The 22,438-nt window shown below is 43.4% G+C and overlaps 1 protein-coding gene across 3 annotated transcripts in view; it reads left to right on the top strand.

Annotated features, from left to right (window-relative positions):
• Positions 1-21,227, top strand: part of ETV6 (ETS variant transcription factor 6) — a 121,192-nt gene extending 99,965 nt beyond the window's left edge. For all 3 annotated transcript variants that reach the window (XM_063153959.1, XM_063153957.1, XM_063153958.1), the window contains 4 exons: positions 760-1,302; positions 15,133-15,275; positions 17,562-17,662; positions 20,774-21,227. In XM_063153959.1, the coding sequence (XP_063010029.1) occupies positions 760-1,302; positions 15,133-15,275; positions 17,562-17,662; positions 20,774-20,879 (893 nt within the window). In that variant the 3' untranslated portion in view covers positions 20,880-21,227. The remainder of the gene's footprint in view (positions 1-759; positions 1,303-15,132; positions 15,276-17,561; positions 17,663-20,773) is intronic.
• The last annotated feature ends 1,211 nt before the right edge of the window (positions 21,228-22,438 follow it).

Genomic DNA, 22,438 nt, shown 5'->3' on the forward strand with positions numbered 1-22,438 from the left:
TGAAAATCTACGCTGGCAAAAATTTTAATTTTGTGAGAGGATTGTTAGTGATTTATCTCCTTAGTAGTGTTAAGCATCACAGCTGGGAAAGTGTGTTCATGCAAAAGTGTTGCTAGAAGTCCTCCTGCTGGAGACATGTAAGTGCTTATGTGGGGCAATCCATCAGTAGACACTACAGACTAAATAGAACAAGATGAAAATGTCCTTATGAAGATGTAACGTGCTCTTTAAATTAAGGCAGGGATAAAGTAGAGGGTTTCATAAAGAGCTTCCTACCAGTAGGGTTTTTTAAACAACCCAGTTCATATTTCAAACTGAGTTATTCTTGACCTTGACCTAAGCCTCTACCATCTAAAACTTAATACCCAGTATTTTCCTGGAGACATTTTCCCTTTTTTTCTTTCCCTTCTACCTTAAAGTGCTCATTATGGTAGTAAGAGCAATGACACAGAGAGGCATGAGTGGCAGGAGAAGAATTTCAAAAAAATTGTGCAGAAACCCATTTTCTTCACAAGTGTTCATTCAGCTCCTCAAAATGGGATTTCTCTTAGTGTGTTTCACAAGGAACTGTTTTAACATGGTGGTGGAGGGAGATGGCTTTCACTGTTTTCATTCTGTGTAGAAATAATAACTATCTGCATTTATGCTGAACTTTACTGATCACATAAATAAAAAACATTTACAAGTTGTCAGCAGTAGATCCTACACCTTGATCACAATAGACAATCTGTATTTTGGGGCCGTTTTTTTCCTCCACAGATAGCTTTGCGCAGAGAACCCCGAGGCCATCTGCAGAAGCAGTCCACCACAACCCCCCAACCATTGAACTGTTGCATCGCTCGCGGTCGCCCATCACCAACAACCACCGTCCATCGCCAGACCCCGAGCAGCGCCCGCTCAGGTCCCCCATGGACAGCACCCTGCGCCGCATGTCCCCGGCCGACAGGATGCCAGGGACAAGGCACCAGCATGACAACAGCCAGCAGGAGCCCTATCCTCTCTCAGTGTCCCCAGTAGAAAACAACCACTGCCTGCCTCCTTCCGAGGTGCTCCAGAAGCCCTCCAGCCCTCGCCAGGAGAACACCAGGGTCATCCAGCTGATGCCCAGCCCAATCATGCATCCTTTGATACTGAACCCCAGGCACTCCGATTTCAAACCACCGAGGTTGTCTGAGGATGGGCTGCACAGGGATGTGAAGCCCATCAACCTGTCCCACCGAGAAGAGTTAGCTTATATGAACCACATCATGGTGTCTGTCTCCCCTCCCGAGGACCACGCCATGCCCATCGGCAGGATAGCAGGTAAGGGACATGATTCTACAGGCTACACCAAAGCTGGGACTCTTCATTCATAACTAACCATGCTTTGTTTTAAGGGTTTCTTCTTTCCTTTTGCTACTCTGTGACATCAAGAGTTTACTGGCATTGTGCAAGTTTCACTACATCTGTGGCTTAGGCAGTGCAGTATTAATAAATGAGTTTCATGACAGGTAAGCAGAGGTGCAGAATGACTTGCCTGTGACCACAGAATGTGTAATTGCTATTGAAACATTTGCATCCTGACACTTGCTACCTCTCCACCCACTAGCAATCCATTCATTTCCCAAGATACCTATCTCTGAAGCCTTGCTCTGCAAAGAGAGAATTTTCCAAGAGTTCAATTCACATTAGTGTCCAGCCCTGTGGAAATGAAGAAACCCTCTGTCAGTGGCTTTTGAAATAATGCAGTGTCAAGGCCATTATGAAGCTGGCAGGACTAATGAAATATCACCTCAGAGTCCTACTTCATAGCCTTTCCTGGGCTCCTCACATCAGGACTGTCCCTTTTTACAGAAACGAGGTTGGCTTTGTCCCACACAAACCACAGGCATTGTCTCACTTTTGTTATCGTAAATAACTGACATCACAACCACTGAATCAGGAAGCTGAGGTTACAGAAAATGTTTCTTGTACTCCAATGGGAACTGTAAACAGGGAGAGGGGGAAGAGGAATCCAACCACTTCAGAAATACGCTGAATACCCCAGTAACCAATTTCTTTTGAGAGATGCAAATACACACCACACCCAGAAAGATTCCATGCAGTTGTGTCAGCAGTGACCTGATGTGATCCCCAGCTCCTGTGAGGTATTACACATGTCCACAGAGCTACAAACACCTTGTTCTTTTTTGTCCTTACATGCCTTAAATTTGTTACAGATGTCGTGCTGCCTCAGTTTTAATGAGGAAGATTTTCTGTTTTTTTAAGATTTGCCACTTTAAATTCCAAAGATACATATCTTACTATCTAGTCAAGATCAAGCACAGCAAGGACCATGATCCTTTCACTAACAGAAGGATGAGTTACAGAAATTAATCCTTTGACATTTTTGCCAGGCTGACATTTGTCTCTCTCCTTTTGATTTTTATTACCCACAAAATTCTCAGCAGGTTAATAAATATACTTAAAGTTATGGCAGAGAAAATACCCTACTGGTCACATCACTGGTGATTTCCTTCCCAGAAAGTGTTATTGGGAGATCAAGGCAGTTAATTTTTATTTTCCAGAGGAAAACATTCTTTAAGAATAAACCCAAGTCTGATATAAATGTAGGAAAAAATATGGGGAGTATGTGGTGGTGTAATTTTTCTACTTTACTCTTATGAATTTTCTTTGGTTTCTGCACGTTGTGCAGTGGGTCCAGTGACACCAGCCCTAGTAATTCCCATATCCTTTCTATCCCTATGTGGTTTGCAGGGCAACAGAGCCCAAGCCCTTGGAAATCTGGGCCTAACACAATTGCTTGGCAAGTATGTGTAGCCATGAGAAATGTTTTCCAAAAGCTAAACCTGTAGATTCAGGTGTTTTCACCTTCAGGCCCATGTTTTGGCTGAGACTCACAAGCAAGGGTGGCATACCTGAAATAGCTGGTGAATTATTTAATGCCAGAAAAACCTGGAGTGTGTTCAAGCATTTGGTTCAGATGAGGGCAGTGTTTTATGGCCCAGGGTTGGGGAATTACAGAGCTCATGGTTAGATTGATTAGATTTCTGCTGATAAATTGGCCAGTGTACTTCTGTCGGTGCCCAAGTCCTTTAATTGCAAAAGCTCACATGGCTCATTTGCTGCACAGGTACAAGCCACTGCTTCTCTGGTTGGATTGTAATGGCCCCTGAACTGTAGAGACACCCTCTAAAGAGCTCACAGCTAATTTATAGGTGATAAAAACTGGATTACTACCAAGCATTTAGACAGCCCGTGCTTCGTGCCTGATGTTAACTTCAATGGAGCTGTTGAATTCAATACTTAGGCCCCCTAGAAAGAAAATAGCTTTCTACCTGCTTCCCACCCACCTCTCTGCTCTTGCCAATAAGTGTTTTATTTTTTATGTCATCATAAATGTGTTTTTCATCTCAGTGTCCTCACCTTTACTGCCATAGTTAACATGGAAGTGCTTGACCAGCCATGCTTGCCACTTCAGTGTGAGAGAGACCATGAAAGGTGTGAGATGTGGCTCTGAAACTGCAAGTGTACATCAGTGCAGATGAATTCTTCAAAGGGGCTTTTTAGAGATCACTGGCATTACTTCCATTTGCGTGATGAGGGTGACTGATGGGTTGGGCAGTGAAAAGATTTACCAAGAGTCCAGTGCCAGAGCTAAGTACTCAACTGTTTACCCTGGTGAGGAGAGCCTTGACTTCCTGTGGCTTAACCACTTGGATGCAGGGGATTTTCAGGGAGATGGTGATGAGGAGCTGCTAGGGAAGCCTGGCAGGCTGCTGACTAAAGCCTTAGGCTGTGCTCCAGAACATCTTATGTTCCCAACTCAGATGTTTTATACTGTAGAAAAATTTTCCCTGGACTTAAGACACCTAAGAGCCTCATGAATCTGTTTACTTGTAGATTGAATGGGTTTTTAAATGCAGCATGCAATTAGTTGGTGCTGAGAAAAAAATAATGTTTTTGCTTGCTGCTATACACAATGCTCTCTTTTCAGGAGGTTGATCAATAAAGCTCTGGGCTTTCTGTCAAACAAAACAATGACCTCTACTCACTGGCTGACTAATCTTTCCTACCTTTTTATGTAATACCATTTTTCAAAATATTAATTTTACTGGTAAAGCACTTTCCCTTTTACAGCAAAGGATTTCAAGTTGAAGGTCTTATTATCTTTTCATCTAAGGCCATTTAACACTTTTCTAGCAAAGCTGGAGGCATAAAGTATCTTTATATTACTCATTAAGGTCACATATATTATTCATTATTGGCTAGAGTTGATTTTGAAAATTGTGGTTAGCTATCTTCTCAACACAATAGGCACAAGTCTTTTGCATAACTTTGTCAGAACTGGAGGTCATCATGTTGAGATGACCAAGAAGCAAGTTTGCATTCCCTGTAAATACACCAGGCAAGGGATAAACAAAGTAACTCAGGCATCAGTAGTCATCTACTTAACAGCATGTGAAAATATGAAAACTATTAAAAACTCCCTTCAAAAGGGGAGTTCAGCAGAGCAGTGTGATGGAGAGTTTTCCCTACTGGAACTGCTAATTCAAAGTAGCAACGCTTTTGGTAATCAAGTCCTAACTTGGACTCTAGCAAGCAGGATTCTATATATGGCTTACTATTTCTCAGTAGTCAATCTTGGTTCCCCACAAACTATCTCCAAGGATATCTCTCCCTGTGGCATGAAAATAGATACCTTTTTTTCTTTTTTCTTTTTTTTTTTTTTTTTACACAATTGCAGTTTAAATCAAGATTAAATTAGCCCTTCTGCAGTTTGGAAATTCTACTTCCCATGAACCTCAGACTGTGAAGGTTTTGTTATCAAGGATTTTGGGGCTTTGATATCTTGTAAAAGGTACTTCCCCAAGGTGCAAGAGGCAGTTACGGGACTATCCAACTATAACAGGATTGGTTTCATCCTAACCTTTATCACACAAGGGTTGAATGAAACATCATTCAAACAATCTTAGAAACATCCAAATTAAGGTAATGACATGGTGGTATTTACCTCACTTTTGATTCAGTCACTTAAAACTCACTAATACAATTCTGGATATTTCTTGTGAGGGGGAATACATTGCTGAGCAGGTCCCTGAGATTTCCAGCTCCCAATGCTTTTTCTGTAGCAGGTCTAGGACTGAAAGACTTGTTCACTAATCCACAGCATGCTGAAATCTTGAGGCAGTTGAGTCCTGTGCCTGGTGTTATCTATTGGCTGCTCTTATCAGCTGGGTTACCTTAGCAACTGGGCTGTATCTGACTTTATGAGCGTTGGATTTGTTTCTTCCACTTCAGGAGTGTGAGGAAAAGCCAGGCAATGTTTAAACTGTTGGGAGCACATTGTCACTGTGTTGGTTAGGCCCATAAAGCCATTGACTGCTGTTGGAATGAGGATGGACAGGATTCCTGCCCTGCTGGAGTTGTGACAGGGGGCTGCCTCCAGACTTGCTCCTGGTTTACCTCAGCCTCTCAGTGTGCCACAGATCCTCAGAGTACAGGGGTGTAGCATGAGCCCCATGGACCTGTGGCAAGGCTAGTGTAAGTGACATCTCAATGAAAACAGTCTGATGGCCAAAACCAAAAATGCAGTCCCATGGTAAGAGCCCATCAGCCATGAATGACTCACATTGTGCTGAAATCTACAGAACAGCACCTGGGATGGGTGTAGGCTCTGAGCATGGGGAGGTCTTCCAAAGAGGTTTGATTGTTTTGTGTGGGAATAGAGTTTGGAGGGGGAACAGAATCATGGATTCTCGTCTTTTGTTTGAAAAAAATTGTCTCAGTGGGAGGGGAAAAGACAGGACACTGGAATACCCCTTTCACAAATACAGTGCTTTAAAAAAGTGCAAATCAACTGGTATTTTTTTCTGTTTATACTCTGGAAAGTGTAAATGAGGATAAGAAAAGCTCAGCTGACTGAGCTGTCAGATTTGTAACAATAGACATTTAGAGTTTAAACATGAAAAGACACCAAACTTCAAACCACTGCACCTCAGCAATGTCTCCTCACTACTTAGCTACTAGGACCAGAGCCCCAGTGCCCATGTCTGCTCCAGATGTGTCCATGGGACATTTACAACTGTGTCATATCATAGGATAATCTTCTGGGGTTTTTTTTACCCATGCACCAGCAAAATCCTTTTTGCAAATGCACCACACTGGTTTATTATTTATAATGTCTTACAACACATTAGTTTCTCTTTCTTTCTGTACAAAACAGCTGTACAGGCACAGTTTGCTATGCAATGGCATATGCTGGATGGTAGGGAGGGAGGGAGGGTGGGAATGGAGGCACAGTTATGCCTCTGTAGTGAAGAGGGTAAAAAACAGCATCAAAGCACAACTTAGTTACAAGTTTTGTAACTGATACCATTAGCCCTCACAGAAGGGCTGGAAAAATGATGAAAAAGTTAATAATGGGTATTGTTGAAAAATATTTAAAGAATAATGCAGACATCAGGCACAGACAGTCACAAAGGTAAATATCTTTTAACTAATTTGCTATCTTGGTATGGTAAGGTCACCCAGCTAGTGGATTGAGGGAAGGTGGTGGGTGTAGTTCTGCATTTTCAGGAAGGCTTTTGGTGCTGCCCCTCACAGCAGGGTGGAGTTGCATGGCTGTGGGATGAGCAGGTTCCCAGTACACTGGGTAAAGAACTGTCTAAGGGCAGAGCTCAGGGAGTTGTAGTGCATGAGGCCACATCTGGCTGGCAGTGTTCCTCAGGGCTGTTCCACAGGGCTCACTTCTGGGGACAGTCCTGTTCAATGTATTTATCAGTGATCTGGATGCAGAAGTCTAATGCACCTTTAGCAATTTTACTGATGGCACCAAAGTGGGGAGATGCTGTTGGCTCTCTTGAGAGACAAGATGCCTTGGAGAGGGGTCTGTATAGATTGGAGCATTGGGCTGTGGCTGATGGGATGAAGTGTGACAACTCCAGCTGATAGATTCTGCACCTTGGGTGGAGCAGTGCTGGGTACAAATAGAAATGGGGAGAGAACTGTCTGGGGAGCATCCCTGCACAGGGGTCTGGGGGTGCTGGCCAACACCAGGCTCAGCATGAGTCAGCAGGAGGGCAAACCACATCTGGGGTGTATCAAACACACAGCTGATCTTCAGGGCAGCACATAACATTGCTAATACCATTGGAGCCTACCTATGTACCCACCTGAGACTGCCAAGGCTGTCTTCTCCACTGTCCTGAGTGATGAACCCAGCAGGATGTGACAGCCCAGAAGTGGCTGGTGGGGCTCTGGTGACACTCAGACTTTGGGAGGCAGCTTTGACAGGATGGTTGCAGCAGCTGAGCAATTTCAAGTTACAGACTGGTAGCCTGGAGAAAGCCAAAGCAGTTCTTTGGCAGTTCTAAGCTATAAGTGGTAGAAGTTCTGGTAGTAGCTGTTTTCCAGGGAACTGACCTTCCTTCCTGTAGGGCAGCAGCTCATGCAGACAGATTGGAGCCCTGCAAGAACATGAAAATCCTGGTGTAATGCTGGCCTGTCACTTCCATTTGGATATGACAATGATAATGTATACTTTTACATTTCCACTACATGCCATGTCTCTTAGAGCCCCTGTGGAAAGCCAGACTGCTGGAGAGACTGAAGTGTGGATGACAGTCAAGCTTACAGAGCTCATATTCATAAGAGTTTTCATTATAACCTTGAGAGTCTTCTTAACATGGCATTAACAATTAATTTGGGCATGAAAGTGGGCCTTCCCTGCCAGTTTAACTAATGACACTTAACTCTAACAATGGGTGAATAGCAATGGCTTGGATAGGTGGTTGTAGATTTTCTGTGGAGTGTCTTCACAGCTGTCTCATTCTTACTGCACAGTTACAGGAGCAGAAATTGCAGGCTGGGCTTGTTTAGATATACTCAAAAGCCGGGACTGACCAAGCCAGAGGAAAGCTCAGGCATTTACATTTCATTCTTCTCATTACTCTACTGTAGCATCCATTTGCATCCCACAGCTAGGCAGATAAGTGGCTTCACAGTACCCTAAGCATCCCTTGGGGTCAGCAGGATGTTACACTTTCTTTTAAGAAATTTGCCTTTTAATGGAAACAGGTCCCTTATTTTCCCTGTGTACTGCACACTTCCTTCAGGCTAGAGTTGTTTCAGTAATTCAGATTTTCTTCTACAAAGCAAACTTGGATCACTTTGAATCCTCTTAGTTAAACCAGGAGAGAACACTGTTTGTTTACAGTGTTGACACTTCACTGTCTCCAGAGACAGGCTTGTTTAAATCTGGCTTTAATACCAATCACTTACAAGAACACACATCAGTTTATGTTCCTTAAAATGCAAACATTAAACTGGTAAGGCTGTTCTCCATTGAAGGGAAGGGAAGGGAAGGGAAGGGAAGGGAAGGGAAGGGAAGGGAAGGGAAGGGAAGGGAAGGGAAGGGAAGGGAAGGGAAGGGAAGGGAAGGGAAGGGAAGGGAAGGGAAGGGAAGGGAAGGGAAGGGAAGGGAAGGGAAGGGAAGGGAAGGGAAGGGAAGGGAAGGGAAGGGAAGGGAAGGGAAGGGAAGGGAAGGGAAGGGAAGGGAAGGTTTGGCCATGTCTCAATGTGGAGTTTTAACCCCAAGAGGGGAAGGTCATCTCAGTGTTTGGCAAGGGACCCATCAGAAGTCACCAGTTTATGGCTTATGAAGTCCCTTCAGGAGGGACTTCCCGGGAACAAACCAGGAGCTGTGTCCTCCAACCATGCTCACACCTCCCACAGTACTCTGGGCTTTCTGAGAGAACACAGAAGTGAGGTTCATAGGGAGCGATCTATCACAGACAGTGATTTTCTGCACTTGGAAAAAACCAGAAGTCTAAACCTAAGACTGAACTGTCAGAAGATAGTAGAGATTCTCACATTGTGGGGTTAAAAATTATTGCCCTTGTTGGGAATGCCTTTGCCGCAATTAAGTAATTCCTGCTTTTGCCAACTTCTCTAAAGTACAATTCTGAAGGTAAAACATCGTTCTTAATTGTTAAATTCCCATCATTAATGTGTTTGGCTGGTTTTCTGATGTCAAAGAGGTTTGTGAGGTGTTTGTAAGAAGTGCATGTGAACAGGCAGAGGTTGAATTTCTTTTCCAGTCATTGCCTCTCATGAGCAGTAAAGCTGAGGAAAAGCCACAGGAGAATCAGAGAATCAGATTTCTTTAGCAGGAGTCTTTTCTGCCATTGTGGTGGAGCGGGAAAAGAACAGCATTTGAAGATAACACTGAAAATGCCCATCTATTTGGTGGGGATGGGGAGATGGAGCAGAAGAAGAGGAGAAGAAGAAAAAATAGCAAAAATACAGTATTTTTATAAAGATAGGTACAACTGTCTTTAGCTTTCAAAGTCTTCACCTATCCAATGGTTCTGTGATCCATCTATTACACATTCCTTGTAATTTCAGTGCTCTTTTCTACAGCCACATGAGGTGTATTTTGGATCCTCCTTCCCTGTACAAGTTTTTATTGCCAGAGACAGAGCTTGGCCTCATCTTGCTCTGTTATTTTTACAACCTCACAGTACAACTGTTAGCAGCATGACTGTCTCAGGTTTCCTCTCTCCTTCTGCCTGATCTCCCACTTAGTGTTTGGGTACAAGACAGAAGCAACATGTAACTGCTGTATTGTGTGATCTGGCAACCTCTTTGCTCAGCCCCAGCTTGAATTTACTGAGCTGAACAAACAGTTGTCTGTCAAGAGGTTTCTCCACACAAAAACATTGGCTTTGCTGTACTAGCTTACCATCCTGCTTCCAGCAGCAACATTCACAGAAAGAAAACTGTTTTCCCTCAGTGACCTGGACACGGATTAACAGACTTTGATGACCAGGATGCTCCATCTCAGGAGTGGTCAGTGCTCCCCAAGGCCTCAGAGCCTTTTGAACCCTTAACCATGAGACTTGGTTACTTTTTTCTTTTGGTTTTCTCTGCTAAAATGAACATGTCTTGGATAGATCTTGAGGTTGGACTCTATCTCAGCACAGCACTATGCTCCTGCAGCATGTCTTAAGGAAACTCCCCAGTCAGACCATTCCTGGGACTCTGACAGTGACATTCCCAAGGTCAGAGACTTTCTGGGACTGAAAGCCCTTCCCCAGCTCCAGTGACTGTGAATTACATCAGGTCATCATTCTCACACCATGTTGTCTTCACACACACTTCAGGTGTACTTAGAGAAACTAAAGTGCCACAGAACTTCCAGGGTTCTGTTCATGAGTTTCAGTTGTGAACAGCCATTGTTTGCTTCAATCTGAACAAAGGCAGCTGAAGCACAAATCAGCTTGTAAAATAAGTGGGGCTGAGCTTGGGAGAACTCTTCAGCTGGTAGAAATCACAGAACCATTTAAGTCAAATGATATCATGCTGGAGAGATTTTAGGCTAACCTACACAGCAAGGGGTAAGGCCTCAACTGATGTCAGAGGGAGTATGACAACATTCCTTTGGCATCTCTTCCTGTGTGGAGCCATGTTGGGCTCCAAGGCAGTCATCAGCCAGATCAAACACTTTTTATGTAATGCTCTCCAGTGCAAGATGTGGGTGGGTCTCACAAAACATTTCTGTGGTTACAGAGGGTTTTGGTAGTTACTTCATGAAGGGGGCCAGCTCTGCACCATGGGTCCCATTTAAACAACAGAGAGTTCAGATTGAGAGTGTGCTTTAAGGAGTATTTCAGTGGTGGGGAATGTTATATCCTGAACAAAAGATAGCATGCATATGTCTATATTGTTAACAGCATTATTTAGTCCTAGGGAGCACAGATGTGAGACCTCTCACTACTGCAACATGAAGACCACCTTGGCCAAATGATACTGGAGAAGTCATTTGTAATGGCTGGACAAATATCAAAATACGAGGAACCTAAGATCCATAATGTTTCATTTACAGATCATTCTGAGATGGTATTTCAATTCTAAGGGATATTTATTACTATCATATAGCTATTAGGGAGTATTTATATGCTGGTATTCTTTAGGTGTGTATTCAGAAGACTCTGCCTAATCAACTAATAATAACATGGTTTTTATTAGCAGGAGTGGGAAACTGCTGCCTCTTGCACATGTAGGGCAGTGCTTATGGCAGACAATCTGAGAACCAGCTAAGCACTCTACACCTTATCACTACCTTGTACATAACTGTAAAAGTCCCTCTGGAAGCATTAGCCAGGTTGTAGCCATACCTCTCCATTTGAAGCTGCAGTTTGCTCTAATTCCCAGCTAATTACACAGCTCAGACTTGCTCAGTGTTACAGCTGAGAAAATGGTAGGGCATGGAAGTGCCAGTGTTTAGGAGCCCTTTCCACATTGATGAGGCCATTCACCCACTCCCAACTACACCACCTTAAAGCCTCTCAGTCCCAACTCTATCTGCTGCAGAACATGCAAAGTTCAACCATCTGAGTTCACTTTAAAAAAAAAAGGGTTGTGTGTGCTAGGGGGAAATGATGTTTCCCTGTGCTAGGGAGGCATAGTTGCTTTCTAAGTAAGCTTATTTTAGCCAAAAGGCAGGAAATCACAGCATGCTCAAACAATTTAGGTACCAGCCCTGACTCAACTCCCTGATTGAATGTCCCACACTTCTAAACTTTCTTGGCCTCAGCAGCATCCATGTGCTTTTTGCTGTTACTCACTAGCCAGCACACACCCCTCATGCAGCAGCTCCTTCAGAGGCCTTCTGACAGCCAAGGAAGAGATTGAATCTTCATGGAGTCATTTCCACCATCCAGACTTCCCTCATACAAGTGATTGACATTTACAAAACAACCAGCCATGTACAAGTCCTTCTCTCCATTTCCTCTGTCCTTCCTAAAAATACACATCACACTTTTGACCTTCCTGGAAAATGCAACTTTCTGTATCACAGAATCATAGAGAATCCTGAGCTGGAAGGCACCCACAAGGATTATCAAAGTCCCACTGCTGGCCCAGCACAGGGCAGCCCAAGGGTCGCACCCTGTGCCTGAGCAGATTGTCTGTCATTTCCAGCAGCCTTCTGGAGAGGTGCCTCTTTTCCTAGCAGAGAAGCTCCTTTTAAAAGCATTTTCTAGCATCACCTCTTCTTGGGTTTTGACCAGTTTCACAGGCTTGCAGATGGGCTCTGCTATAATCCAAGCTCTAAGAGTTCCCAGATAGCCTGGACTCATTGTCTCTAATGTCCTGTTAAAGATGGTCTCTGCTGGTAAATTATTTAATTAGTGATCCTCTGTCAGTCAGGGAGAATCCTCCACCCCTCGTATTTTTTACTGTGCAATCTGTGCAGAAGGAGATGTATGGCAACCATTTGTGGCTGAAAACAAACAAAAAACCTTTGATTGCCTGTGCTCAAGTTCCTAAAGGTGTCCCAAGTGAAACCAGAAGGAAGCAAAGCTGCTTTGTCCTATGCAAGCAGAGCTCATACACAGCTAAAGTGTTCTGGTAAGAATCAGCTGCTCCATGAGAACTAACTGTGTGCTTGGAGCTCTCAGCTCTGGGGAGAAGAAATGCAGTGAGCCTGAATCTTTCCTACTGGTGTTTAATGCCTTTTGTTTCCTATTTCCTTGAGACACAGTTACCACAGTTGCCCTGATGCTCAGTAAATTACTGCAACTGAGTCATATATCTAAATTTGCTGATAGACAGCCATATGGTTAGAAATCAAGTTTTTAAGTGGTTGTAGGAACCAAGCAGAGTTTTCAAGGATTTTCAGTTTTATTGTTGAGGCAAACAGCAGTCTCAGATACTTGGGTGGTTGGGGTTTTTTGTGAATTCCACCAGCCTGCTAAATACCTCTGCAAGTCTGAGCAGCTCAGTCAGTTGAGAATATGGGATGGGGCCCTTGATCACTTGGGATTTTTCTTGTGAAGATCTCAACATGCAGATCTGTTTCTCTCATTTGAAGTGTATTTATATTCAAGCTTTGTCTGAATCCATCCTGAAAACTAATTGAACAATAAAAAAACAAATCTGCACTTGAATCCTAGCTCTTCTTAGCATCTGAAGCTCTCCTTGTTTCTACCTGGACATCTCAGGTTGATTTTTTTGTGTGCTTCTTTGGTTTTGTGCAGAAGGGGGCCCAGGGTGTGTGTTTGAATGTGAGAGAGAGAGATTAAAAATAACATTGCCTATTGCAAATCATGAGGTGAAAATACAGAGGAGTGTAAATCATATCTCTGCAGAACTGTAAATATGATCTGTAATGTGCTGTAACTGGAGGTTGTCTGCCCTGAACATTCAAGAATATGACAAAGCCTGACATTGACTTGCTGCTTCAGGAGCACCATCCCTCCAGCTGACTCCAAGGATTCTTGCACTAAAAAAGACATTTTTTGTACACTTCTTGCATTGAAAAAGTTCTGGAATGAATTGCATGTGTCAAAGAACCATTTAAGCAGGACCTTACTACCCTTTTATCTGAAAACCTCCCACAATATTAAAAGGCACAAACCAGAAGAACAATATAATCTCCCTTGTCTTGAATCATAAATGAAGTGTAAAAAAATAAGCTTTTTCTTCTCTGTGAGTGTATGCAAAAACACTGACAGAAAGGCTATGTAAGAATTGTGTTTTGTGAATTTGTGAGAGGGGGGATGACAGAAATTCAAGTGGCAGAATTCAACTTCAGTTTTCAGACCTCTCACTTAGTCCAGGGAAATTTGTGCCCAGATTTCATTTTTTAAATTGAAACCTAGAAAAATCCCAAATTTTTAGGGATGGACATTTTTCTGTGGAAAATGTTTTTCTATGAAAAATGATAATGAAAAGAAGGTTTTTCCTAGCAAAAAGTTTTGTCTCTTGCCTTTCACATTCCTCCTCTTGGGGATGTCAGGGATGAGGTGACCCTTCAGCCAGAATGGGAACCTGTGATTTTTGCCAGATGCCATCTCTTCAAAACAAAATGCTTTATTCTTTGTAAGACTGGCAGGGAGAGAATAAAGCAAGGGCATTGGCAAACTAAACTCTGGTTTCAGAGACAGTACTAGTGTGAGATACTGTTTGAAGTTTGGAAGTGGGAAAATAACTTTAAAATCTCTGTCCATTTCAGGTGTGATCATTAAATGTGTTATTCATATCCTTTCTCAAAAAGTATTTTATATTCCCATATCATCATGCCCATTATAACACGTACCAGCCCCAGACAGACCAACAGGAATAGAAAGACAGGCTGACAAGAATCCATTTTAGCATTTAGAAGCTGAATGTCTTTGGTTGGCAGCCCTTGAACAACTTTAACAATCCATTTCTCAGAGGCTGGTATTGCTTTCAGAGTAATATGCAACCCCACAGCCACCTCAGAAATCTGGACAGCTGAGCTGTGAAAACCCTGTTGTTCCTGACAGCAGCAGTACCCCCAGCTCTGTACAATTCAATCCCACATTCCACATTCCCAGTTATTCTGTGCTGCACACACACATTGCAAACAGGAAGTAGGAGCAGCTCAGTTCTTGGCTTCCTCAGTCTCCAGAGACTGCCATGAAACTGAAAAACACTAAACTAAAACTTAAGTGTCTGTTAGACCTTTAATTAGCGACCTAAGGAGTGTTTGCCAAGAGGAAATTTGAATTCAATTATCCAAATAGAAAGTATTTAACCTCTCAATAGCACTCAAGTAATTATAATACTTAGGTGTTGTTTCTTTTCAGGAACCTTAAAAAGTAAAACAAAAAATGAAATTGCAAATGGGAGAAGCTGTCAGTTTTATATCACATGGAACCTACAAAGGAAAGCTGTAATATTGCCCATGCTTTAGACTCACAGGTTAGCACAGACAGGGGCAGCCTCAAGCAGGGAGAGCAGGTTGCAGGGTTTGTGATTTCTCCACTAAAACAGCCAGCAACAGCATCAGGGCCAACATGTGAGCTTTATGTGCTTCAGTACAACCATAAACACACAACTAAGACCAGCAGGTCACCTCACACAGCTTTTGATGAGATGGAGATGCTCTCTCAGTGTCAGGAGAAGTGGGATGCATCAGAAGGGGCTGTATATTCCAGTCCATTTTGTAAACATTCCTCAATACCAGCCAAGCCATTTTCATTTCAGGTCGCAGCAGCTGTTCCAGCCCTGATCCCAACTCTCCTTTCACTATACATCCATCCACCCAAAAACCTTCCAGAATTAATCACAAGGGGAAAAAAAAAAGGAAAATTAATTATTTTCTTGCTTCTCTCTTCACAGACTGTAGGTTGCTTTGGGATTATGTTTATCAGCTGCTTTCTGACAGCCGGTACGAAAATTTCATCCGATGGGAAGATAAGGAATCCAAAATCTTTCGGATAGTGGATCCCAATGGGCTGGCCCGGCTGTGGGGAAACCACAAGGTAAGGAAGCAGTGCCACTTTGCCTCTTGTAGCATCACAGCATTCAGTTATAAGCAGGAGGCAAGAAAAAGATGGCATATAAATTACTACTGGAAAACTGGAATCTTTTATTCTATGTACATTAGATATACAAAGCATCCATCTTGAAGCACTAAAGCCTATTCTTCATATAAACCAACTTGTTGGTTTGGTTTAAAGGCCTTTAGTTATAAATGCATGTAATTAAAAAATTATAAGGAGTGCAAGAATGAACAATCCTTCCCTCTCAAGGCATCTTACTTCTTCTCAAAACCTGATGCTGAGGATATTCTGGTGAGATGTAGTTTACAAGGAGCTCTGTACTGCAGAGCAGGAGCTTTATGTGTTCTTGTCTGCAGCAGCTCCCAGATTCCACAGGCTGCCATGTGACAGACACCAAATGCTGCAGGATTATATATTTCCTTCTAAGAGGGCAGGTCCTGGTTTGTTCTCTGGGAAGCCATTACTGATTTTGATAGTTTGGGGCCGAGTTATGCACAGATATTTCTGTATATGTGTATAAGTACATTCATTTGAATGTATGAATAGTCAGCATGGATTTACAAAAGGGAAATAATTTTTGACCACTGTGATATCCATTTACAACAAAATGATTGGCTCAGTGGATTCAGGGAGAATGGTGAGTATAGCTTATCTTGATTTTAGGAAGGCTTTTGAAACTGTCTCATAACAGCTTCAAAGACTGACTAATTAATGACCAAGACAAGAATACAGTGAGGTAGATTGAAAACTGGCTGATCTGCTGGGCTGCGAAGATGGTGATTAATGGCACAAAATCCTGCCACTAGTCATTTTACCCCAGGGATTGATTCTGGGGCAGTGCTGTTATGTCCATTAATGACCTGGATGATGGGACAGATTCTCAGACAACACAAAACTCTGAGAGGAGTGGCTGACATACCAGAGGGTTGTGCTGTCATCTATGTGGTTCTGAACATGCTGGAGATATGGGCTAATGGGAATTTTATGAAACTTACCAACTTACCCAACCTGCACATTAATAATTGGGCCATGCCATCAGGTCTCATGCTGGGTGTCTAAAACTGAAGCCTCTTCAGATCATTTGGGCAGCACAGTGGCCTTTTAGCATATAAGAAATGGAAGAAGCACAAACAGTATTTCAGGGAGGTTCCCAATGAGCAGTCTAGGAGATTTTGCAGGGAAAACTTTGTCCCTGTCAGTGTTCCATTGCCTCAGGAGTTCTTGATGACCTCCCATTGCAGAGTTATTGTAGTCAGGGCAAGCAGAGGGGTCTGCTCTTACTGGGGGTTTTGGGCAGGTGGATCAGTCTCCTTTGATGAAGCCACACTCCTGACATGGAGACTCCCAGAACAAAAACGTGCTTCTCCTGGTCCGGCGTTTCCTGCCCATGGCAGGAATTAAATTTAAGACACAACTTTGCCAGCAGAGTTGTGTCTGCTGGGAGTCTCTGCCAGACAGCAGCCACTGCTCCTTGGTGCAGACATAGTCTAAGGGGCTCATCCTGCTCTTGCAAGTCCCTAATTTGGGGACAGTTCTGCTGTCAGTGCCTATCACTTCTTCCTTGTGACACTCAGCTTCAGCAGAGCCATCTCCTCTGGGGGCTGAGGAAGGTTTTAATGAATCATGTCACACTTCAGTGTACCTCAGTGCTCTGGCCATGGCCTTTGGGGCCAGCAGCTCCCAGAGTGAAGGGGAGGTCTGTCACAGAAGCAGATGTACAACCCAACTGGTTTCTTGGTTTACACCAAGAGGAGAAGCAGGCTCAGTCCCCACAGTGCTCTGTGAGCATCAACTGGTTAATGCAGGGGAATGCCAGAGGAACAGTGCTCCAAGCAGGGATTGCTGACAGATTCAGCCTATTAGCCACTACTTCCAGGCTCTTACAAAAGGTGTTTTCATTAAGAACAGGCCTGTCACATCCCACTTGGCATGAGCATCTCCCTCCACCTAATGTCTCCTCTTGTAGTTAATTAAGTCTTTTGTTAGCTTCTTTGTGCCAAGAAAGTGTAGAAAAGCCTTGCTCGGAATTCTTGTTAAACTCCTTGCTTAAATTGCCCTGTGTGAAAAGAGACCCACAAAACTCAGGTGATGAGGGCTGTGGGGGCAGAGTGGGCCTGCAAGCAGCAAAAAATGGTACATGTAATTTCTTGGACTGTCCTGGTTACTTTAGGCAGCTGTGGTAGTTCTGCCACTCATTTGGGGCTTAGGAAGGTTTTAATGAATCATCTCACCACTTATTTTCCTTTTTTCTTTTGGAAAAAACAGAACAGAACAAATATGACTTATGAGAAAATGTCCAGAGCCCTACGCCACTACTACAAATTAAATATTATCCGGAAGGAGCCAGGACAAAGGCTTTTGTTCAGGTAATTTTCTTTCTTTGCCATTTCTTTCTATGGACAGTTGGTCTTTGAGGATGGAAGATGGGATTGTGTATGGGATACCTCATTGCCACAGTTATAACACAGGTGAACTTGGCCATACATGGAAAAGCTGTATAGAGCAGTGCTTCCCAGCTTTTAAGGCAGCCCCACCAATTTACAAAAAACACAGGCTTGTCTCAATGATCAGTGGAGACAACAGAAGTCTTTTCACTGCTTTGTGCAGGCTATGCCATTGTTTAAGACCTTAGATAAATGGGTTCAGTCAAACTGCTGGAAAACCTACTCCAAATGGACTTCTCAAACACAGCTGCCTGTGAAAGCTGAGCAGGGATCAGGCATTTCCTCAAGGACATTGCAGAAGAGAAGCTCTCAATGACCACGTCTTTGTGCTGCCTTGAAGGAAGAGAGGGAGCTGCAAGAGCTGTTCATAAATCAGCACAGCTACAGCAAGAATTTAGGAAATAGAGCCTGAAACAGCATTAAAGCAGGGAGCTACTTGTACAAGCTTGAGAGTGAGAGCACTCCACTCCTCTTCAGACAACACTAGCAAATCCTAGTGCACATCTGACCCTCAGAGCACTGAACTCAGACCAAAGACTGCTTTGCTGTCAGTGGCCTGGATCTAACAGTGTGTTTGGACGTGATAACAATAGGAAGGCAGTCTTGGAATTTGTTTTCTTAAATAGCTAACAGAACTGCATTAGCACTCAAACTCCCTTCAGCTGAATAGGGTTCTCTGGAATGACTTGTTTATGTCAGCTCTTAGAAGGAAACATAGGGAAGGAGAGTGAAGGAAAGAAGCAGTCATGGGCAAATTCAGGTGTTCAGTAGTAAATTTTTTTTTCTGGTGGAAAGCTAAAACAAGGTTGCTCCATCAGTACCAAGGGTACCTGTATCTCTGTGGCCTTGTGTGAAGACTGCTTTGCCCTGGGGGAATTCCTGATGCTGAACATTGAATGTGCTTCTCTTGAAGCCTTCCTTTCAGTGGGGGCATACACAAAACAGGGCTCCATCTCTTCTCAACCAGGCTGCCTGTTTTCTCAAAACCATTGTAGCTTAATGCCCTTGGAGACCTCAGTTGCTCTGTCAGACTTGGCCAATTTGACCAACAGATTCAAAGGTCACCAGAGAGCATAAAACATGAGCTATATAAACTTCATTTCCTTTGGAAACTGGGAAAAAAAACCCAGCAAAACATTTCTTTGCACAATTCCCAATAAAAACTTTTTGATGTTGTTTTCTTAGACCTATTTATATCTGAAGAGAAAAAGAACAGCTGCAAAAAATCAAGTTATTAATGTGCCTTTCTTGGCTATTCCTTGCAAGCAGAGAAATAATAGGAAATGTGACTTTACGTGCAGGCAGTTGTCATCTGCAGATATCTGTATGGAGCTTTAAGTAAGATGGAGTCAGAAAAGGATTTCTAATAGGTTGGCTGGGTGTCTTCTGCAAAAAAATAGATCACAGATAGTGTGTCTTAATTTTCATGCAGTTCTGGGTTGGGTTTTTGTTGTTTTTCTTTTGATGTAATCAAATGCTCTTAGAAATGCCCGCAGTGTGGTTTCCTTGACGTGGCTTCAAGCACAGACCAGAAGGAATATCCAGAATCCTGTGGTGCAGCTCACATCAGCCCATGCCCCACATGGAAAGGGTCCCAAGGCAGTGGGACCACTCTGTGTTTTGATTTCATTGTCATGCAAGATCAGCAGGACAGTCACAGGGTTTAAATCAGGGCACAGTCTGGCCGTGGGCTTTGGTGCAGTGTGTAGCCAGGCACTGATTCACCACTCCTGCATACAAGGTTTTCACCACTGTAACACTGTTTGTTGCAGCAGCATTTTTCCAGCAGTGACACAGCAGTGAGTCATAGCCCTTTTTTTCCCCCTAAATGCATATATGCACATGATTTCCAAAATTAGAAGGGAAGGCAAAAGGTTAGTTCCAGGCTATGCTGTGTTTGCTGAGAGGCTCTAGCAGTGACCATTCTGAGTCAGTGTTAGTAACCAGGCTCCTGCTGGTTGTTTTTGTTTTCAGTGGGGCAAGGACACTGAGCATATCATCAGCCTGAAATAAAATCAGCTCTTGCAATTAACACATTTCATACTGCTGCATGTTAACCAGTACGTTGTTAATGAAAGACTGTGAAATTTTGTACCACTTCCAGCATAAACATCTTTCATCCTAATTTCTCCAGAAGTGCTTGGGAGTTGGGAAACTGATTTGTGTTGAAACCAGTGTTTCATCCTTCCTGTGCCACTCTCTCTTCCTTTCAATCATAAAATTGAAAATGAAAAAGCAGAGCCTTTCTGTGCTACCTCTGTGCAGTAGTACACAATACTGTCCTGGCAAAAACCAAGACTGCAGACTTGAACTGCAGGCTGGTGGATGCCCTTTCTCATTCCCTGCTGCTGCCATGCCTCCCCAGAGGTAGTTTCTGTCCCAGCACCCTGCAGACTTACTGCCTTGAGACACTGGTGCTGGGAGCCGTGGCATTCATCACAGAGGCCTCAGTGCAGCCACTCTGTGTACAAGCACACAGGAAGAGACTCTCTTTGCTTACAGTTCTCTAGCCCTAAACCTTTTTCCTTCAGGGCTTTTTCCATTCCTGGAGCTTGTTCTGAGTTGGACCTTGGCTTTTCCCCCCTCTTTTTGTTTGTTCTCACTTACCTAACGCAGGCCTGCACAAACCAGTAACCCTTGCAAGGGCTTGTGCTTTGAAATACGCTGATCATCACCACCTTTCATGTCTCTGTCACCAGACACCACACATGAGTGCACCTGGGCCAAGCTGCCATCTGACATGAAAACAGCAAACAATATGAGGGAGAAGAAATAAATATAATTCTTGGGGGAAATCTGTGGGTTTTGTTCAGATTTAGGCTCTCAAGAAGTCAAGGTAAAGGCTGGTGATTTCTTTGTTTCCTTTCAAGGTGTGGAGGAGGGAAGCCACCTGGGGAGAAGCTGGGAAATACCAAGGCTTTGGGAGGATATAGCAAAGATTATCTTGGGAGTCGGAGAGCTCAGGGGTCTCAACATCTGCTGAAGATAAAAGCTGAGCCCCCTGAGGAATGCACTTGTTTCTGTGTTTTGCAGGTTCATGAAGACCCCAGACGAGATCATGAGCAGCCGGACAGACCGCCTGGAGCACCTTGAATCCCAGGAACTGGATGAACAAATATACCAAGAGGATGAGTGCTGAAGGAAGCAGGTGCAGCACCTCTGTGGGTCCAGGGGAGGAACATCAGCCTGACGGTCGGCGCGCTTTGGGAGGGGCAGCCACAGGAGCAGTACTTGAGGTCACTGCTTGGCTCGAAGACCACGCAGGACCTGAAGCACCTTAACAAAACAAACTCACCGGCAGAAGTGGTGCGGGCAGGAAAGCCAAGGGGAGAAAGCCTGGACTTATGCACTACTTCACTGTTCCTACCAAGTCTCCCTTGAGTTTTTTCTTTCTTTTTGGTTTGTTTCAGTTTTGGGGGTTTTTTTGTCATTTTTTTTTCCCTAATAAACATGCAGTTTGACTTTCCTTATCTCACATAGGACAAGACATCAGATTATGCTTCTTCTTTTTTTGTTTTTTTTTTTTGTTTTTTTTTTTTTTTTGTTTTTTTTTTTTTTTGTTGTTGTTTTTGGAAGGCTTTCCTATGGAAATAGAGTGCTCTTATTTTCTGTGCAAGTCTCATGACACAACACTGCATAAACAATAGCAACACAGAAGGGATTTGCTCAAGGCTTCCAGTTTGCTTGGATCAATTTATATGTGCTGCCACTGGGAAATGTGTTGAAGCTACCAAAAGAATTTCTCACACATACCTGTCAAATGAAGAGGAGACACCCTTGACATGTAGGCTGGGCTGTCATCCCAGCATAGCTTGGGCTCACAGAGAGCACTCCGAGTGGCTGTTAACTGCTGGAATATGGACCAAAACCAATCACCTAAGTGCTCCAGAGAGGAGAAAAATAAATGTGACAAACCTCTGCAAGTGACTATCAGTTAACATTTTCCCTCCTTCTAGCAAAGAAGTGGTAGAATGGAGGAGGGGGAAGGGAGGGTGGGGACAAATACATATATATGTGTGTATATATATCTAAAAGTTCCATATATATATAAAAATATATATGTAATTCCCCCCAGTATATTCACAATGCAGAGTTGTGAATTTCAGTTCAGAGTTTTCTATAAAAAGAAAGACTGAAGTCTCTGTAATTACAGAAGGAAAGGGTGTTTCTCATACCTGCCAGCAATTTTGGGGTGAAAGGTGAAGGACTGTTCCTTACATCATAGGGAGAAAGCAAAGGGACTCATCACATGGTTTGTATTACTCAGAAGCCTCTCCAGGATGATTTTGTGCTGCTGGAGAGGTAGATGATTCACCACTCCAAAATCTGATGTTAGAGAACTAGAGACCAAATAGCTATACTTATATCTTGTAATTGATTTTGGCTTTGTTTTGGGATTTGGTTTTTTTTTATGCCTCCCACTGCCCTCCCCCATCCTACAGCTCTGCCATCAAGGAAGCTTGTCCCAGCTTGCCTGTTTTTAACATGATTTAAGACAAGAGAAAAACAAACCCTACAGCTGTGTTGCTTTCTTGGTTTGGGGTCTTGTTCTGGTTGCAAGGTTCCTCCCTTTGGTTTGCTGCACTGAGGGTGCTTGGCATGAGGCAAAGAGCTGTGCCTAGTTGGTCACAGAAAGCTCAGCAGTCCTTGATGGCCAAACAAGAGAAACTGCTGGCCTGTTTCATTTCACAGCTTGGA

This window comes from Melospiza melodia, chromosome 4 (genome assembly GCF_035770615.1).
Source record: "Melospiza melodia melodia isolate bMelMel2 chromosome 4, bMelMel2.pri, whole genome shotgun sequence".
Classification (NCBI taxonomy): Eukaryota; Metazoa; Chordata; class Aves; order Passeriformes; family Passerellidae; genus Melospiza; species Melospiza melodia.